The sequence below is a fragment of the Phacochoerus africanus genome, chromosome 9 (assembly GCF_016906955.1).
Source record: "Phacochoerus africanus isolate WHEZ1 chromosome 9, ROS_Pafr_v1, whole genome shotgun sequence".
In the NCBI taxonomy this organism is placed as follows: domain Eukaryota; kingdom Metazoa; phylum Chordata; class Mammalia; order Artiodactyla; family Suidae; genus Phacochoerus; species Phacochoerus africanus.
This window is the reverse complement of record NC_062552.1, coordinates 47,752,768-47,769,456: the sequence shown is the minus strand read 5'-3', so window position 1 is coordinate 47,769,456 and position 16,689 is coordinate 47,752,768. Positions and strand designations below refer to the sequence as shown.

The 16,689-nt window shown below is 46.8% G+C and overlaps 1 protein-coding gene across 3 annotated transcripts; it reads left to right on the top strand.

The window, feature by feature from the left end:
- On the top strand, positions 1-12,582 carry LOC125135936 (glutathione S-transferase alpha M14). Of its 3 annotated transcripts, none has more exons than XM_047796459.1 (7): positions 1-86; positions 2,909-3,055; positions 5,726-5,777; positions 6,899-7,031; positions 9,119-9,260; positions 11,355-11,486; positions 12,352-12,582. In XM_047796459.1, the coding sequence occupies exons 2-7, from the start codon at positions 2,969-2,971 to the stop codon at positions 12,475-12,477; spliced, it is 672 nt and encodes a 223-aa protein (XP_047652415.1). In that variant the 5' UTR covers positions 1-86; positions 2,909-2,968; the 3' UTR covers positions 12,478-12,582. The 3 variants fall into 3 exon arrangements, with proteins under 3 accessions (XP_047652415.1, XP_047652414.1, XP_047652416.1); XM_047796458.1 differs by having other exon boundaries at positions 6-86; positions 2,942-3,055; XM_047796460.1 differs by lacking the exons at positions 2,909-3,055; positions 5,726-5,777 and having other exon boundaries at positions 51-86.
- Positions 12,583-16,689: the final 4,107 nt, after the last annotated feature.

Below are 16,689 nucleotides of genomic sequence, written 5' to 3'. Positions count from 1 at the left end.
AGTTATTCAACTGCAACAACAGCTTATAAACCCATGTGATCTGGGCATTGAGTTGCTGAGCCAGGTGGGAGACAGCCTTTCCTAAGGTAAGTTCTGATTTTATACATCTGTGTAATGTGCTCTTAGTACAAGGAAATCTCTGTTTTACACTCAGATGGTGACTTCTTGGTGTGCGTGGGGGACAGTTCAAGGTGATTATTCAATCACTGTTGGAGGCATTGTTACAGAAATGGATACATGAAGAATTTAGAAAAATAAGCATGAGGATTTAGGTATGAGAAACCTTAATGATGTGATGAGAACAGAGAATGAAAGAATTTTGGCCAGTCTGAGGATATGACCAGGGTAGGAGAGGGTAGGTGTTTTTGTGGAGCTTCTGTGCTCTGTAGAAGTCAACACACAGCAGGTGCAAACTGTGATGCTGAGGTATTATGCAGGCTTTGGAAATTCAAATAAGATGTATTATAAGAGGAAAAACGAACTCAGCATCAGAAGAACTGGATTTTAACTCAGTCTTTGCGGTAATCAACCAGCTAGCAAGTCTCCTTCTCTCTCTGGGGTTCAACCAACTCAGGGCAAACCTTGAAACTGGCCAGAGCAGGGTTTATGGATCTTAAACCTTTTAACATTTCAGGCTGGGCTAATTCATTGTTGTGGGGACCTGCCCCGTCCATTGTCTATTTTTTAGTTAAAATTACTGATGATAGAAATCTCCAGGAGTTCCCATCGTGGCACAGTGGTTAACGAATCTGACTAGGAACCATGAGGATGTAGGTTCAATCCCTGGCCTTGCTCAGTGGGTTAAGGATCTGGCGTTGCCATGAGCTGTGGTGTAGGTCGCAGACGCGGCTCAGATCCTGCGTTGCTGTGGCTCTGGCGTAGGCCAGTGGCTACAGCTCAGATTAGACCCCTAGCCTGGGAAGCTCCATATGCCACGGTAGCAGACCCAGAAAAGGCAAAAAGACAAAAAAAAAAAGAAAGAAAGAAAGAAAAGAAATTTCCACTGAATCAGACTTAAGGGATGTATCTGATGGCAGTGTTAACATAGATATTTCCTCAAATTGGCCAATGTTACACCTCTCAGATATCTGCAGTGATAGTTTGTTCACAAGTTGTATAAGAAACCATCACTTCATCAATACTGTGGAGACCGTGAAGATTAATAGTCTCACTTTTCATTTCACTACCTACTTGTTGAAAGAATAGAGTGTGTAGATGAAGCTCCTTCCTTACCCAGTGACAGCCCGGAGAGGAGAATGAGGGTGCAATAGATTGGAGAGAATTACTGCATTTTACAAACTGCTTTCTCAGAAAGATTATACCATATAACAGGCAACTGCATCAAACATAAAGGGTTTCCAACTAAATACCCAACAAATGCATCTGTTAGGAAAACATGCTTGATGACAAAAGCTGGATAAAATGCAAACTGATTGGTCATAGACACTCAGATGCACCTGGGAGGCAGGGCGCCCAACACACCAGAGGCATCTCTGGTCTCTGCCCAATGGTATGATGTGTCACCTGCTCTCCTAGTTTTCACAACTGAAAGTATCTCCAGATATTGCTGAATGTCCTCCGGAATGGGAGGAGCAATATCAGTCCCAGTTAAGAATCATTGGTTATATGACTTCTCAAAGTCCCAAACGCAGGAAGTCTGGACGGGAAAACTTGATATTCGCAGGAGCACAGAATTAACTTCTCCAAGCCCTGAAATTCACTTGGCTAGAAGGTATAAGTCATTCGAATCAGAATTTAAAAGTGAACAGTGCACTGTTATAAGTATTAGTATTGGGGGGGGGCGGGGGACAAAGGCCTCACACAGCGGAGACTGAGAGGTTCAGTGAGTTCCTGTGTAAGTCCTGGAGCCGGCCAACCATAACAGAATTCACAGGGGAAAAAACCAACAACCCAATTGAAAAAAATGGGCAGAAGACTGGAATAGACATTTCTCCAAAGAAGATATAGAGATGGCCAACAAGGCACATGAAAAAATGCTCCACATCACTAATTATTAGAGAAATGAAAATCAAGGCTACAATGAGGTACCAACTCACACCGGTCCGAAATGGCTGTCATTAACAAGTCAACAAAAAACAAATGCTGGAGAGGGTGTGAAGAAAAAGGGTACCCTCCTTCACTGTTGGTGGCAATGTCAGTTTCCACTATGGGAAACAGTATGGAGGTACCTCAGAAAATTAAATTTAGAACCAGGAACCCCACTCCTGGGCCTATATCCAGACCAAATTTTCATTGAAAAAGACACATGGACCCCTATGTTCATAGCAGCAATACTCACAATAGCCAAGACATGGAAACAACCTAAATGTCCATCAACAGATGAATGGATTAAGAAGATGTGGTATACATACACAATGGAATACTGCTCAGTCATAAAAAAGAACAAAATAATGCCATTTGCAGCAATGCGGATGGAACTAGAGACTCTCATACGAAGTGAAGTAAGTCAGAAGGAGAAAGACAAATACCATACAATGTCACTTATATCTGGAATCTAATACATGGCATGAATGAACCTATCTACAGAAAAAAACCCAAACTCATAGACACAGAGAACAGACTTGTGGTTGCCAAGGTGGGAGAGGGAGGGAGTGGGATAGAGTGGGAATTTGGGGTTGGTAGATGCAAACTATTGCATTTGGAATGAATAAGCAATGAGATTCTGGTGTATAGCACAGGAGACTATAGCTAATCATTTGTGATGGAATATAATGAAGGATAATGTGAAAAAAGAATGTATATATATACGTATAACTGGGTCACTTTGCTGTACAGCAGAAATCGAAAGAACATTGTAAATCAACTATAATAGAAAAAAAATAAAATCTTAAAAAAAAGGTGTTGATGCTGTTCAGCCATAAATCACAAAGACCTTCTGCTTCTGCAGCTTTATCCTTTGTCCATTCATTCATTCACTCAGGTTGAGAGAGACCAGCAGACAGCCATCATGGCGGGGAAGCCCATTCTTCACTATTTCAATGGCCGAGGCAGAATGGAGTGTATCCGGTGGCTCCTGGCTGCAGCTGGAGTGGAGGTAGGGCCTGAGTTCCTTCATCTTAGCTGCATCTAAATTGACTGTATCGGAGTTCCTGTAGTGGCTCAGCAACGAAAACTGATAGCATCCATGAGGATGCATGTTTGATCCCTAGCCTTGCTCGTTGTTAAGTATCCAGCGTTGCTGTGAGTTGCCATGGAGGCTGCAGCTGCAGCTCCACTTTGACCCTTAGCCTGGGAAATTCCATATGCCACAGTGTGGCCTGAAAAAGACATAAATAAATAAATAAACGAACACACTGAATCAAAGTACTTTTCTCACATAAGCTAGGAGACTTTTCTAACTAAACAATCTATTAAGAATTTTGTTGGAGTTCCCGTCATGGCACAGTGGTTAACGAATCCGACTAGGAACCATGAGGTTGCAGTTCAATCCCTGGCCCCAATCAGTGGGTTAAGAATCTGTGAGCTGTGGTGTAGGTTGCAGACAGAGCTGGGATCCCTCATTGCTGTGGCTCTGGTGCAGACCCGCAGCTACACGTTCTGACTTGACCCCTAGCCTGGGAACCTCTATATGCCGTGGGTGCAGCCCTAGAAAAAGCAAAAAGACAAAAATAAATCAATAAATAAAATAAAATAAAAATAAATTTAAGAAACTGATCACATTGTGTAGGCCTAATTTGATTTTGATATTTTTAACTGTAAAACATTATTGATGACATTGATACCACAATTAGAAACATGAACATTAAATACATATTGCAATTAATTATTTTTAATGTGTGTTAAGTGAGGTAATGTATTATGGTTACTTTAAAAACAGTTCTTATGTTTTAGAAATTTAGAAATACATTGAAGTATTTAAAGATGAAATATGTGATATCTGGGATTTGTTTCAATTTATTACAAAGGGGAAAATGGGCAGGCATCTAGGTGATTTGTAATTGGTTTGAGTTGATAATTACTGAAGTTGGTTGGTGGTTACAAGTAGGATAATTATAATTTTCTGTTTATTTTTGTACATACCAGGAATGTCCATAATGAAAAGAAAAATAGTAACATTAGAAAATAAATGTAATTAAACTTAAAACCTAAACCAGAAATAGGGAGAGGGGAGATGGTGACAAACTGCCCGTTAGAGGTAATACATTCACTGAGCAATGATTTTCTGGGCAACCTTGAAGTGCCAGGGTCTGTGCCAGCTCCTAGCGATTCATGGATGGACAAGACAGACACAGCCCCTGCTGTCACACAGCTTACACTCCAGTGAGGATGCAGGCAAGCAGGTGATTCAAATAGGAGTGGGAGCTTCTAGAGAACAGCCAAGCATTTCACAGTGTTCAAATCATATTCACAGAGTTCAAAGGCCACATTCCCAGCAGCAAACTGCTGGGTTTCTGTGGGACTCTGTTGAGTGCTGCCCTCTACGGGTGCCACCGAGATAAGCACTTCTCTGCCCAGGTTGGAGGACCCAGCACCTCTGTGAGGGTTTCTGGGGAGGGGCGGGGTCATGGAGACGCAGGAGATGTGGTCCCTCGGGGGACAGCAGTAAAGGAGGGATCCAGGTGAGGTGGTGTCGTGTGGGGTAAGCTCCAGTGTGCTCCCTTAGCCTGCTAACATCCTGTTTACCTGAGCCTTGAGATTACACTATCCTGATTGCTTCATGAGGGCACAGGACATTAGCCTGGTCCTTTCTTGAGTTCACGGAGAAACAAGTACACAGAACGTCAAATTGTGCCATCCAGGCTGTTTTCCTTCCATAAATCAACAACCACCAGTTTTTGCTGTGGTCCAGCTCGGAGGTTCAAGGATGTGTCCAGAGCCCCTGGGCAGGAGGAGCTCAGCACAGGAGGCTGAAGCAGGGCAGGTGCTGAGAGCATCCAGGCTCCTCCCCCAGGCCAGCCTGACTGAGGTGGGGTTGGGGGGCAGGCTGGCCAGAGGCCCTTGGTCAGGATTCTGGCTGCTCTGGGCCCCGAGGCTGAGCCTCACAACCCAACCATCTCTGCCAGCCTCACCAGCAGCCTCTCCGACACCCCCCTCCGCTACCCTCCCATGGAGGCCGCCCACCACCCTTAGGTTGTCTTGAACTTGGTTGCTTTATCAAATTGTTGCCCACACACCTCACTCTCTGTGTATATTCTCACTCTATGGGATCGGGTAGATCCACAAGGAACTGTTCCAATGAGCTCGAAGCCCACCAATTCCCAAACTTTTCACCATGAAGACCCCCTTTTCAAATATAAAATTGAACACAGGGAGGTGACAGAAGCAGAGGCCCCTGGTGGCAGGATCTTGGGGGTCACTGGCACCATGGATCCCCCATGCTGGGGGACACCCAACACCCTGTCCTGATCTCAGAGGGACACAAAGGCTTTCCAGAGATAGTGAAGCTCCAGAACTAGAGGAACTTCCCAGCCCCTTCCCTCCAGTGACAGCCCCCTCCCTAATCACCACCTAATGGTTGACAGAGGTGGAGACGGGGTGGCGGTGAACTGAACTTTCAAAGGGATCAAGCGCAAGCCGCAAATCCTGGTTTATCTTGGTGGCTCTAATCTAAATTTCCACATGGCCATGATCGCTGTCCTCTGTGCACCCTGCTAAACTCTGAAATCTCACCCTCCCCGTGGTCTCTACCAGACAGGGGCCATTCTAGCTCAGGAATGCTGTGGAATGCAATGGCAAGAACTGATGGACTCTTTCTGTTTTCCAGTTCGAAGAGAAATTTATAGAAAATCCAAACGACTTGAATAAGTTAAAAAATGGTAAGAGCAGGAAACTAAATTCTCCTGATGGGAGGAGAATCTAGTAGAAGTCTTAAGCTGAGGTTTGAACACCAGCAATGTCGTGTGTGTGTGTGTGTGTGTGTGTGTGTGTGTGTGTGTGTGTGTGTGTGTGTGTGTGTGTGTGTGTGTGGTGGGAGTGAGAGAGGGAGAAACGTGGTTAAAGGTGGGGAGTGGGGCCCCTTGAGCAGGTTTTGCAGTTCACTCAGGACTAGGAAGGGCTGAAACTCGGAGTATTTGCTAAAGGAACCCGCCCTGGTGCCCTGTGAATGCCCTCTCTTTATTGATTCTCCCTGCCTTTTTGCACCCTGAGTGAACACTATCTGTTCAGAACCCCACATCACCCTCCCACTCAAGGACAGGAAAACACATGCATTGGAGAGAAGGGGGGCGGGGGAGACACAGGCCCAGCAGGTGCCTTGAATTCTTTTCTCTGATGAGTTTGGCGAGGTAACATCCTAGCGATATTGCAGACTCAAATAGCCAGGTGAGTGGAGTTCAGGTGAGTGTGTGAGGATGGAGACAAGGAGAAGGGCCAGCAGCCGTGGAGTGGGGAAAGCAGGCCTCCCCTGCGCATTCTCCAGTGGTGGGACTTGAGGAGCATGCAGAAAACCTGAGAACCCCATGAACTCCATGAGACTTCCTATGGGAACTTCCCATTTGACTTGGCAACTAGCTGGTAGTGGAACCTCTCTTCTATTCTTCCTACAAATTCTTGAAGACAAGACTTCCTTGGTGCCTCACTGTGTTAAAGTTCAGTGTTCTCAGTGTTGTGGCACACGTTTGTTCCCTGGCCCCAAAACTTCCACGTGCCATGGGCCTGGCAGAAAAAAAAAAAAAAATCCCTGAAGGCAAACCAAACACCTACAATAAAGGGACCTACTGTTGCCTGAATGGGAAATAAGAGGATAAATGAAAAAACAGATTCAAAAATAAAAGGCAGACTGATAAGGTAAAGGATGACAGGAAGCTCAAAGCAAAGTTCTCTTTCCACTGACATGTTACCTGGCTATCATTTTTATTTCCTTTTATATCTTGAGTCATTTCAACAAGCATTTTGATGCATCAAGCGTTTCACTCCACTTCTTTTCTTCTTTCACAAGATGGGAGTTTGCTGTTCCAGCAAGTGCCCATGGTTGAGATTGACGGGATGAAGCTGGTGCAGACCAGGGCCATCCTCAACTACATCGCCACCAAGTACAACCTCTACGGGAAGGACACCAAGGAGAGAGCCCTGTACGGTATTCTCTTCACCGGGTGAAATCAGCAGTTAATGGGAACAGTTTAGGTTCTACCTGGGACTGTTTCAGGGGCTTGTGACCAATAGCAGGAAGGGTCTCAGTGGGTGTAACCGAGATGCAGTACTGCAGAGACCCATGAGGGTGAGAGACGAGTCAACTTGAAGTGGAATCAAGTGCTTATGTAAAAGGCTGTGGTCCATGGATGCAGCACCGTGGTTTCCACACACTGATGACCTTGAAGCTGGGAGAATGATGGAACCATGACTCTGGGGACTCAGGCCCTTTTGAGTTGGACACCTGCCAACAGCTAGAGGAAAGGGACAAAGCATCTGCGTGTCTAGAAGATAAGGCACAATAAGGGGAGGATGTAAAGAGTTGATTCTTAAGTTCCCCAAATTAGAAGAATGGTGACCAGGTGCCTAATTTATCAGCCCTTTACGTGGGCCAACCCCTTAACAGGGTTACCAGAGGCTGAGCCTAAGGTGGCAGGGTTCCATCAAGCATGTTGGTACAGTCTGGGTCAGCCAGATTTATCTCTACGACTGTATCAGGAGGGTTCTCCTCTCCGCTGTGACGGGACTAAATGAAATGAAAGTCATATAACAAACTGTGACAGTTACTGATAAAGTTAGGCATGGAATTACCACATGACCCAGGAATTCCACGATTCAAGGGATTGAAAACTACGACCACACTGACAACTGTAGACAAACATTCCTAGCAGGGTTGTTCATAATAGTCAAAAAGGGGAAACAAGACAAATGTCCATTAACTGGCGAATGGGTGGACAAAGGCTGGGACAGCCAAAGAATGGCATCCGATTTGGCCATGAAAAGGGACGAAGCCCAGATGCATGCTACAGCGTAGATGCACCTTAAAGATGGTCTCTTATGGAAAAGGAACCAGACACAGACAACACACATTGTATGATTCCACCTGTCTGACATGTGCAGGCCATTCATATTCATAAAGCCAAATGTAGCTTAATGATTGCCAGGAGCTGGAGGGAGGGAAGAATGTGGAATGCCTGCAAAAGCACTCAGCATGTCTTTCTGGAGTGATTAAAATATTTTTGGGATTGGAGTGTGATGATGGTACAAAGTTCTGTGACTTTGCCAAGAAAAAAAAAATCACAGAATTTTACCTTTGTTTTTTTTTTGTTTTGTTTTGTTTTTTGCTTTTCAGGGCTGCCCCTGCGGCATATGGAAGTTCCCAGGCTAGGGGTCGAATCAGAACTACAGCTGCCGGCCTGCACCACAGCCACAGCAACACAGGACCCAAGCCACCTCTGTGACCTACACCACAGCTCACAGCAACACTGGACCCTAACCCACTGAGCAAGGGCAGGGATCAAACCCGCATCCTGTAATAATCGGGTTTGTTACCACTGAGCCACAAGGGGAGCTCTGAATTTTGCATTGAAAAGGGTGACATTATGCTATGTGGATTGTATTTCCATAAACTTTTATTTAAAACCATCGTGTGGGAAACCGTGTTTGGAAGAAAAACAATACAATCACCTGGAATACGCATCATAGGCAGTGTATGAAGAATTGCACTCTATTAGGGGATATTTTGGGGGGCGAGTCTTGAGAAACACCAACAAGGCTAGCGTCAGGCAACAGTACTTGGAGGGGGTTCTGGGACCAGGTTCTATGGGAAAGGACTAGAGGAAGTGTTGGTATTGGGCTATTAATTGAGGTGGTGCTAACGCATCACACTAGCTGTGCACAGAACACACCACAGCAGAGATGGAAAACCCTACGTGGGGTCTCAGTGGTTACCTGCAGTGATTCCACCCATTTCTCATGCCTGTGACGCTGGACAGGTGACCAGTGTGCACTGTCCCTATATTTGGTCATGGGTGGAACAAAAGTATTAGACCTAAATCTAGCTTGATGGCTTGTTCTAGAATGAGATGTTAAAACTAATAAAAGTCATAGCGGAATGAGTGGCATATTAACAGTGCACCCAATGGAGGTGAATTACTTTATCACCTCCTGACGCCCCATTCTTAACTACTCTTAAACTCTAGAATCCAAGGAAGGAGATTGTTGACAATTTGGTCATTTTGCCTCACAGGATTGATATGTATACAGAAGGTGTGGCAGATTTGGGTGAAATGATCTTGCTGTTGCCACTGTGCCCACCCGATGAAAAAGATGCCAAGGTGGCCGCGATCAAAGAAAAATCGACAAACCGTTATCTTCCTGCATTTGAAAAAGTAAGTGGACTGTTCAGCATTTTGGGCACTGAGATTAGAGGACAAAGAAACGTAGTGTGTGGCATTCCCGGGGCATTGACCTTGGCTGGCATTCCTGGGGCACTGACCTTCACCTCTGTCAGCCTTCCCAAAAGTTAATGTACCACCCTGACTCTCAGGGCATCTTATCAAAATCCTCTGTGAGGAAGAATTGAACCAGTTTTACCCAGGTTATAATTGCTCAGCAAAATTTCCGTTTACTGGGGCTCAGTCTGGACTTCTCTACTCAGTGGAATAAAGTTCATGGTTCTACTTAGAGCTTGGGCTGGGGAAGCTCCGAGAGCCACACTGGAGCCTGGAAGAGATGGATCCTTTACAACACAGTGCAGGGGCTTTTCATCCAAGACAGGCACGATGAATGAAACACATCAGAAAATATTCTGATACCATGGATAGGGAGACAGGAGACCAGGTACCCATCAGGAGAATGCTGTAGCGTTTTGGGGATGGAGGGGATGAGGGCAGAGATGCAGAGATGGGGGTGGTGGGGTGGAGAGACAGAGGAAAAGCTGTTCAAGAAAACATAAGCTACCAATTGGGATACGGTTCTCAGACTTTCAAAGGGAGTTGTACAAAACCAAGGAAGTCATGTCCCATCATTATATGAGGTATAAATATTAATGTTTCTCTTTGAAGGTAAGAGGAGAACAGTTCAAGAGCAAAACCATCTAAAATCATGCTAAACAAAAATCATAAAGCAAAACAACAACAACCACCAAAACCCCAAACCACCAAAAACATTGTCAGAGTTACAAGAAGCTTACAGAGAAACAAAAGGATTAACACGGACACCCTAAGAAGTTTAAATCATTCATTCATTAAGTTAGCAAGTTTTTAACTCATTGTTTATGTGTCTGGTCCTATTCAAGGAGTCAAATATCAGGAAATACACTCTCCTGGCCTTGGGACGCTCATAGTTTGTGCACATTCATACGACGGAAACAGGATGGAAATCTATAGTTACTGCAGTTTCAGTACATTCATGTCGTGAAATCAAAGGGCCCCATGATGACATAGATGAAAAGTGCCTATTACAATATAGCATTTGATGTTTTATTCTGTTCTTTAATTTTTTACCCATACCTCTACCTGGATATATAGTCTGGTAGGGTAGTTGCCAAAATGTTAACATCTTCAGTGGTGGTGCCATGGGAGATTTTTTTCTCCCTCTGGGATTTTCACATTGTTGCAATATTTTAAATAAGCATCGCATGTTTCTCCCGTATTTCTTCGTGGAAAGCTCAACATACAAAAAAATTGGAAGGGATGTACAGTGAAGTCAGCACCTAGATTCAAAAATTCACATTTTATTATTACATTTGCTTCATCACATTTCTCCCCATCCTTCTTTCCTCCAATCAAACATGCGAACTGCTTCTGTATTTCAAAGTAAGTTGCAGACATTAAACGCAGTCACCCCTAGGCAGCTCAGCATGCAGTGGTAATGTTTTCCACACTGTTACGGACAGACACGGGTGGCATAGGAGTCAGAGCCGATGTGGGCAGAGGGGTGGGAGTTCAAGTCGATGCAGATTGATTTCCGGTCCCAGAGAGAGAGGCCAGGAAATAAGGAGAGCAGACAAGAGAAGAAATGTGGACTCGGCAATAGTTACTAGGCTTGTAGGAGGCGGCCATAAATACGGAATCACTGCCCGAGGGAGGGAGAGAGACAGAGACACAGACAGAGGCAGAGGCAGAGGCAGAGATGAAGGGCCAGGACATGGAGCTCAGGGCTGCACACTCCAGGGTGTGGGGACCACAGAACCCAGTGCAGAGGGGGCTGAGCCCTGGACCCAGAGGAAGAAGCAAGGAAGGCGGCCACAGGGAGCCAGGGAGCAGAAGGAAATGGTGGCCTGGCTCCCCTGAGGACTGAGGAGGGGACAGCAGGAACCCCCCAGGACCCTGTCAAGGAGTCGGGGGAGAGCAGAAGGTGTGAGGGTCCACGCCTGCCCAGTGAGGGCAGAGGAGACCTGGGCTGGGGGGCGGTGGGGCAGGAGCAGCACCCAGCCTGTGCTCCCGGACCTGTGCTCCTGGGCTGACCCCTCCCTCCGCCAGGTGTTGAAGAGCCATGGACAAGACTACCTTGTGGGCAACAAGCTGAGCAGGGCTGACATCCAGCTGGTTGAACTTCTCTACTACGTGGAAGAGCTGGACCCCAGCCTGCTGGCCACCTTCCCTCTGCTGAAGGTGAGCTCTGTCAGCCTGGGGCTGGCCCCCACCTCCCCCCCCTGGGATCTGCTGTCTGGACTCTGGGGCTCCCATGGCAGGGTCCCCATCACTGTGCAGGCCTCCTGCCCCCAGGTCTCCAACCTCAGCTCTGAGGCCCTGGTCTGGGGCCTGGAAAGATCTGGCCACACCCAGGACATTGGGGGTCGAGGCTGCCCTCGGGAGGGGGACTCACCTCTTCCAAGCGGAGAGGCCAGGGCTGGGGGGCCCCTGGCCCCTGGTCCGTGACACTCTCTGTCCTCATTCCTCTTTGCTGCCCTTTAGCCCAGGGGCGCCCTCCTCTTTCCCACCTGCGTCTGTCTGAGCGTCTCCCGCCATCCAGTTCCTCCCTCAGCTCCTGTTCCTTGTCTCCCACGCTGGCTTCTCTCTCCCCGTCTCCCTCTCTCTGAGCACACAGTGGTTTGGACAGGCCTGTGCTTCACCTTTTTTTTTTTTTTTTTTTTTTCTGATTTCTGTCTTGAGTTCCAGCCCAATTAAGTGCCCTCTCTCTTCTGTCTTGAGATCTGGGGGCCGTTCCCGGTTGACGTCTGGGACCCAGGACTCTTCCTGGTCCTGCATGAGACAGTGACTCTGCAGGGTCTCTGTGTGGGAGGAAGTTGGCGAGACATGAGCTGAATGCAGTGTGACCCTAGACGTCTCTGGGGGAAAACACTACAGCGCTGTCACCCTCGTGTCTCCGTGGGTGTCTGTGTCCAGCCTCCTCCTGGTGCTGAGGGAGGGGCCTCGGCTGGTCCTGGTCTGGGGGGGGGGTCTCCGTGTCCCTGGCTTGTGCCAGTGACAGGCTGGTCCTGGGCTGCACTGTGAGCTGTGCTCTTGTGCATTGCAGGCCCTGAAAACCAGAGTCAGCAACCTCCCCACGGTGAAGAAGTTTCTGCAGCCTGGCAGCCAGAGGAAGCCTCCCATGGATGCGAAAAAATTAGAAGAAGCCAGGAAGGTTTTCATGTCTTCATAAAGCAGGCAGAGCCACCCATGACCCTCTTCTGATTTTCCAGCAATGAAGTGTTTACCTAAATGTAGATCCTGGATGACGTGAGACTAATAAACTAGTCTGAATTTTTGTGGTTGTTAAATAATGAAGTTCCTATGAGTCTACTATCTTAAAATTTATTCTTTTCATGATGATCCAAAGAAAATAAGTTTGTCAATCTCTTAGCCTATGTCAGTTTTGGAATGACGTTTAATGATAATTAAATTAAGTAAAAATTAAATAAAAGCAGGAACAGATTATAACGTCCCCTTAGATTTTCCAGGGGTTGTCATATAACATCTGTCACACAGCCTATCAAAGAGTCCAGTGTGAAAGTTCACCTCTGACAATCAGGTATTCACAGGAAAGAGCTACCTCTCTGGCCCTTGGAAGAAAGATATTTTCTTTATCTCTTTAAGATCCATTTTTCTTCTGACAATGAAAATGGTTTTCCTTGTGCGTTTGTGAACAGCTGCTATGCCTACTGTGGGCTCTCTGCTGTTGTAGGAGGTGGGAAATAAGGAGAATCCAACAGACCCAGCTGTGCGCTCAGGCGACCATGTCGTGGCCACCAGGTCATCAGGGCAGAGCTGCTGCACATGCTCCATGGGGGCCTCACCTGCAGTTCACCCCAGACCCCCACGCCTGGTCCCCATGACAGAGGCCACGCGTGTGGTTGATTCTAGAGGAACGCAGAGATGTGACGTCATTTCCCCTGGCCTCTCACTGAGCCAGAGAGCCTGGAGCAGGAGTCATGCTGGCTTAGGCACATCTGGGGCCTGCAGTGAACAACCCCCAGGAAGTCTGGCCTTTGGAGTCCCAGGGGCTCCCTGGTTGCAGCTTCACTCCCTCTGGTCTGGGCTCCACTTATAGGAGAGCTCTTTCCCCAAATGCAAAGCTGAGCACCACCTCCTGCTTTAACTCCTCCAGTGACCTCTGCTGCTGCTGCAGGCTGATCCCTGCACTTCTGACCTCGCAACCTGAGGTCCAGCCGCATCCCACAGGGGGTGTGGGGGCCACCTCCTTCCTCCCTGGTCACCTTTGCCTGGCAGCCTCTTGTCCGTGGCCACACTTACCTCCTCACCCTGGTGCTTCCCAGGGAGAGCTGGACGCCCCTGTGCCTCCCACCGAGCCCAGGAAACCTCCAAGGAACTTGATGGCCATGAGCCTCCCCCTCCCATGGGTGCGTTCGTGGTGGGGGCACAGCTGCCACACCATGCGCAACTCCACACGCACCTCCAGGACCAGGGCCGGGGGTCTCAGCTGTGAGAATTCCTCACACTCCCCGTTCACTCCCATCTGCCAGACAGCTATGTTCACTCATCCCATCTTCAAGACACGTGTCTTCACATCACTCTAGGGCCGTGCGCAGACCTCCCATGAATCCTAGTGGTATTTCCAACAGCCGAGAAATCTTTATGGGACAATGAAGACTATCAGAAAGCTCAACGTTTTTGGCAATGAAGGAGTTATCATTATAAATTACGTAAATTATAGTGTGATAAAACCGTTATTACATTTACAAAAAAGGATCCGTACCTTTGGGAGAGGAAGGTACTCAAGCTTTGATGGGTGAGGCGATGAGCGGTCTAGCATGTGCTTCCCAGCTCCTGGGCTGTGGGGCAGGGAGCTTCCTGGAGCGGCTGTACCGGCTTACACACCTGGGGGGCTTCCAACAACAGGATGAATTCTCTCACTCTTCTGGGGCCTGAAGTCCAAAGTCAAGGTCCTGCATATCCTCAGGAGGCTCTTTGGGGAGTTGCGGGGAGAGGATTCTTTATGCCTCTTCCAGCTTCTGGCAGCTCTAGACATCCTTCCTCTCCTTGGCTCGGGGCTGCCTCACTTTAATCTCTACCTCTTTCTTCAGATCACCTCAAGCTGTGTCTGCATGGATTTTCTCTACTGTTCATACAAAGCTCAACTGTCATTGGATTTATGGCCCATCCGCATAACCCAGGATGATCTCACCTCAACTTCTTTAACTACCACCTGCAAAAACCCTTTTACTAAATATGGGCACATCAAATTCTAGGTATTTCAACATGGACCAACTTTTTTAGAGGTCACCATTCTACCCACAACAGATGAGAGATGAAAAAAAATTGTTCCTAATTGCTAAAGAAGGGGTATGAGCACATCGAGGGTTCTATACCAGCCTGTGTACTTTGCACTTGTCAGAAATTCTCCCCTTAATAACTTTAAAAAAGCTCTGTTATGTACTGAGCTGCTAGTATATGCCAGACCATGGGGACTCGACTGAAATCAAGATCAAGGCCCAGCTACCAGGAGCTCACCGTCTATGGGAGAAATGATATAGACTTGATTATTTAATTAATTTAATTAATAAAAAATGTGTAACATCAAAATAAATGTAGGAAAAAAAAACACAGTATGGGGAGGAGTTCCTGTTGTGGCTCAGTGGCTAACCAATCCGACTAGGAACCATGAGGCTGGGGTTCAATCCCTGGCCTTGCTCAGTGGGCTAAGGATCTGACATTGCCGTGAGCTGTGGTGTATGTCGCAGATGAGTCTCAGATGTGGTGTTGCAGTGGCTGTGGTGTAGGCCGGTGGCTACAGATCCAATTAGACCCCTAGCCTGGGAACCGCCATATGCTGCAGGTGCAGCCCTAAAAAAAGACAAAACAAAACAGTATAGGGGAAACACAGTAGTAGCTCACAGTGGAGTATTTCAAACAGAACAAAGAGTTGTGCGAAGGCCCTGAGGGTAGGAAGGCTGCTCAGAGCGTGGCAGAGAGGAAAGAACATAAAAAATTGCTTTTCCAGACCTAGCAGAAAAATACAGGTTACACACTGAAGGTGAATTTCTGATAACACACTATTTTTTTTCTTAGAAGGATGTTTCATACAATGTTTAGGACATTCTTATAATAAGAAAAAATGATTTATTGTGTGTCTGATATTCCCTCTTACTGGATGTCCTATATTTTAACTGCAGCCCAATGAAAGAGAATTCCAGAGATGCTCTGCCCTTTAATGGCACCAGCCCCCTCTAGCCCCATCGTAGAGGTTTTTCATCCCCTTTGTCCTTACATCCAATTCATGAAAACCTTCCGGTAAGTTTTTTCTCAAAATGCTCTTTTTCATCGGCTGGCAGAGAGTGTCCAATCAACCTGAAATTTTGTGTTTAATCTTTAATTGCCAACCTTGAAAACACATGTGAACTAGATAATACCCTCATGAGAGAATGACTTATCATTTTTTATCTTAATCTAGCACAGAACCCTTGGCCCTGGACACTGTGGGAGTGGCTTTAACCTGAGAGGCTCTCCCCTCAGAGAGGAGGAGTTATTCAACTGCAACAACAGCTTACAAACCCATGTGATCTGGGCATTGAGTTGCTGAGCCAGGTGGGAGACAGCCTTCCTAAGGTAAGTTCTGATTTTATACATCTGTGTAATGTGCTCTTAGTACAAGGAAATCTCTGTTTTACACTCAGATGGTGACTTCTTGGTGTGCGTGGGGGACAGTTCAAGGTGATTATTCAATCACTGTTGGAGGCATTGTTACAGAAATGGATACATGAAGAATTTAGAAAAATAAGCATGAGAATTTAGGTATGAGAAATATTAATGATGTGATGAGAACAGAGAATGATAGAATTTTGGCCAGTCTGAGGATATGACCAGGGTAGGAGAGAGCAGGTGTTTATGCTGAGCTTCCCATGCTCTGTAGAAGGAGTTGGCACACAGCAGGTGCAAACTGTGATGCTGAGATACTATGCAGACTTTGGACTTTCAAAGTTAAGCTTTATTATAAGAGGACTAACTGAGTCAATGTCAGCATAACTAGATTTTAACTTAGTATTTTCTATAATCAGCCAGCTGGCAAGTAGTCCCCTTCTCTCTCTGGGGATCAGCCAGCTCATGGCCAACCTTGAAATTGGCCAGAGCAGGGTTTATTGACCTTGCGCCTTTTGTCCTTTCAGGGAGGCAATTCTTGTGGGGAGCTGCCTTGACCACTGCATTTTTTTTTCTTTTCTTTCTTCTTTCTCTTCTTTTTTTATTTTTAAGGGCCGCACCTGCAGGATATGGGAGTTCCCTGGCTAGGAGTCAAATCGGAGCTGCAGCTGCTGGCCTACACCACAGCCACAGCAATGCCGTATCTGAGCCGCATCTGTGACCTACACCATAGCTCTCACAGCAATGCCTGATCCCCTGACCCACTGAGCACTGCCAG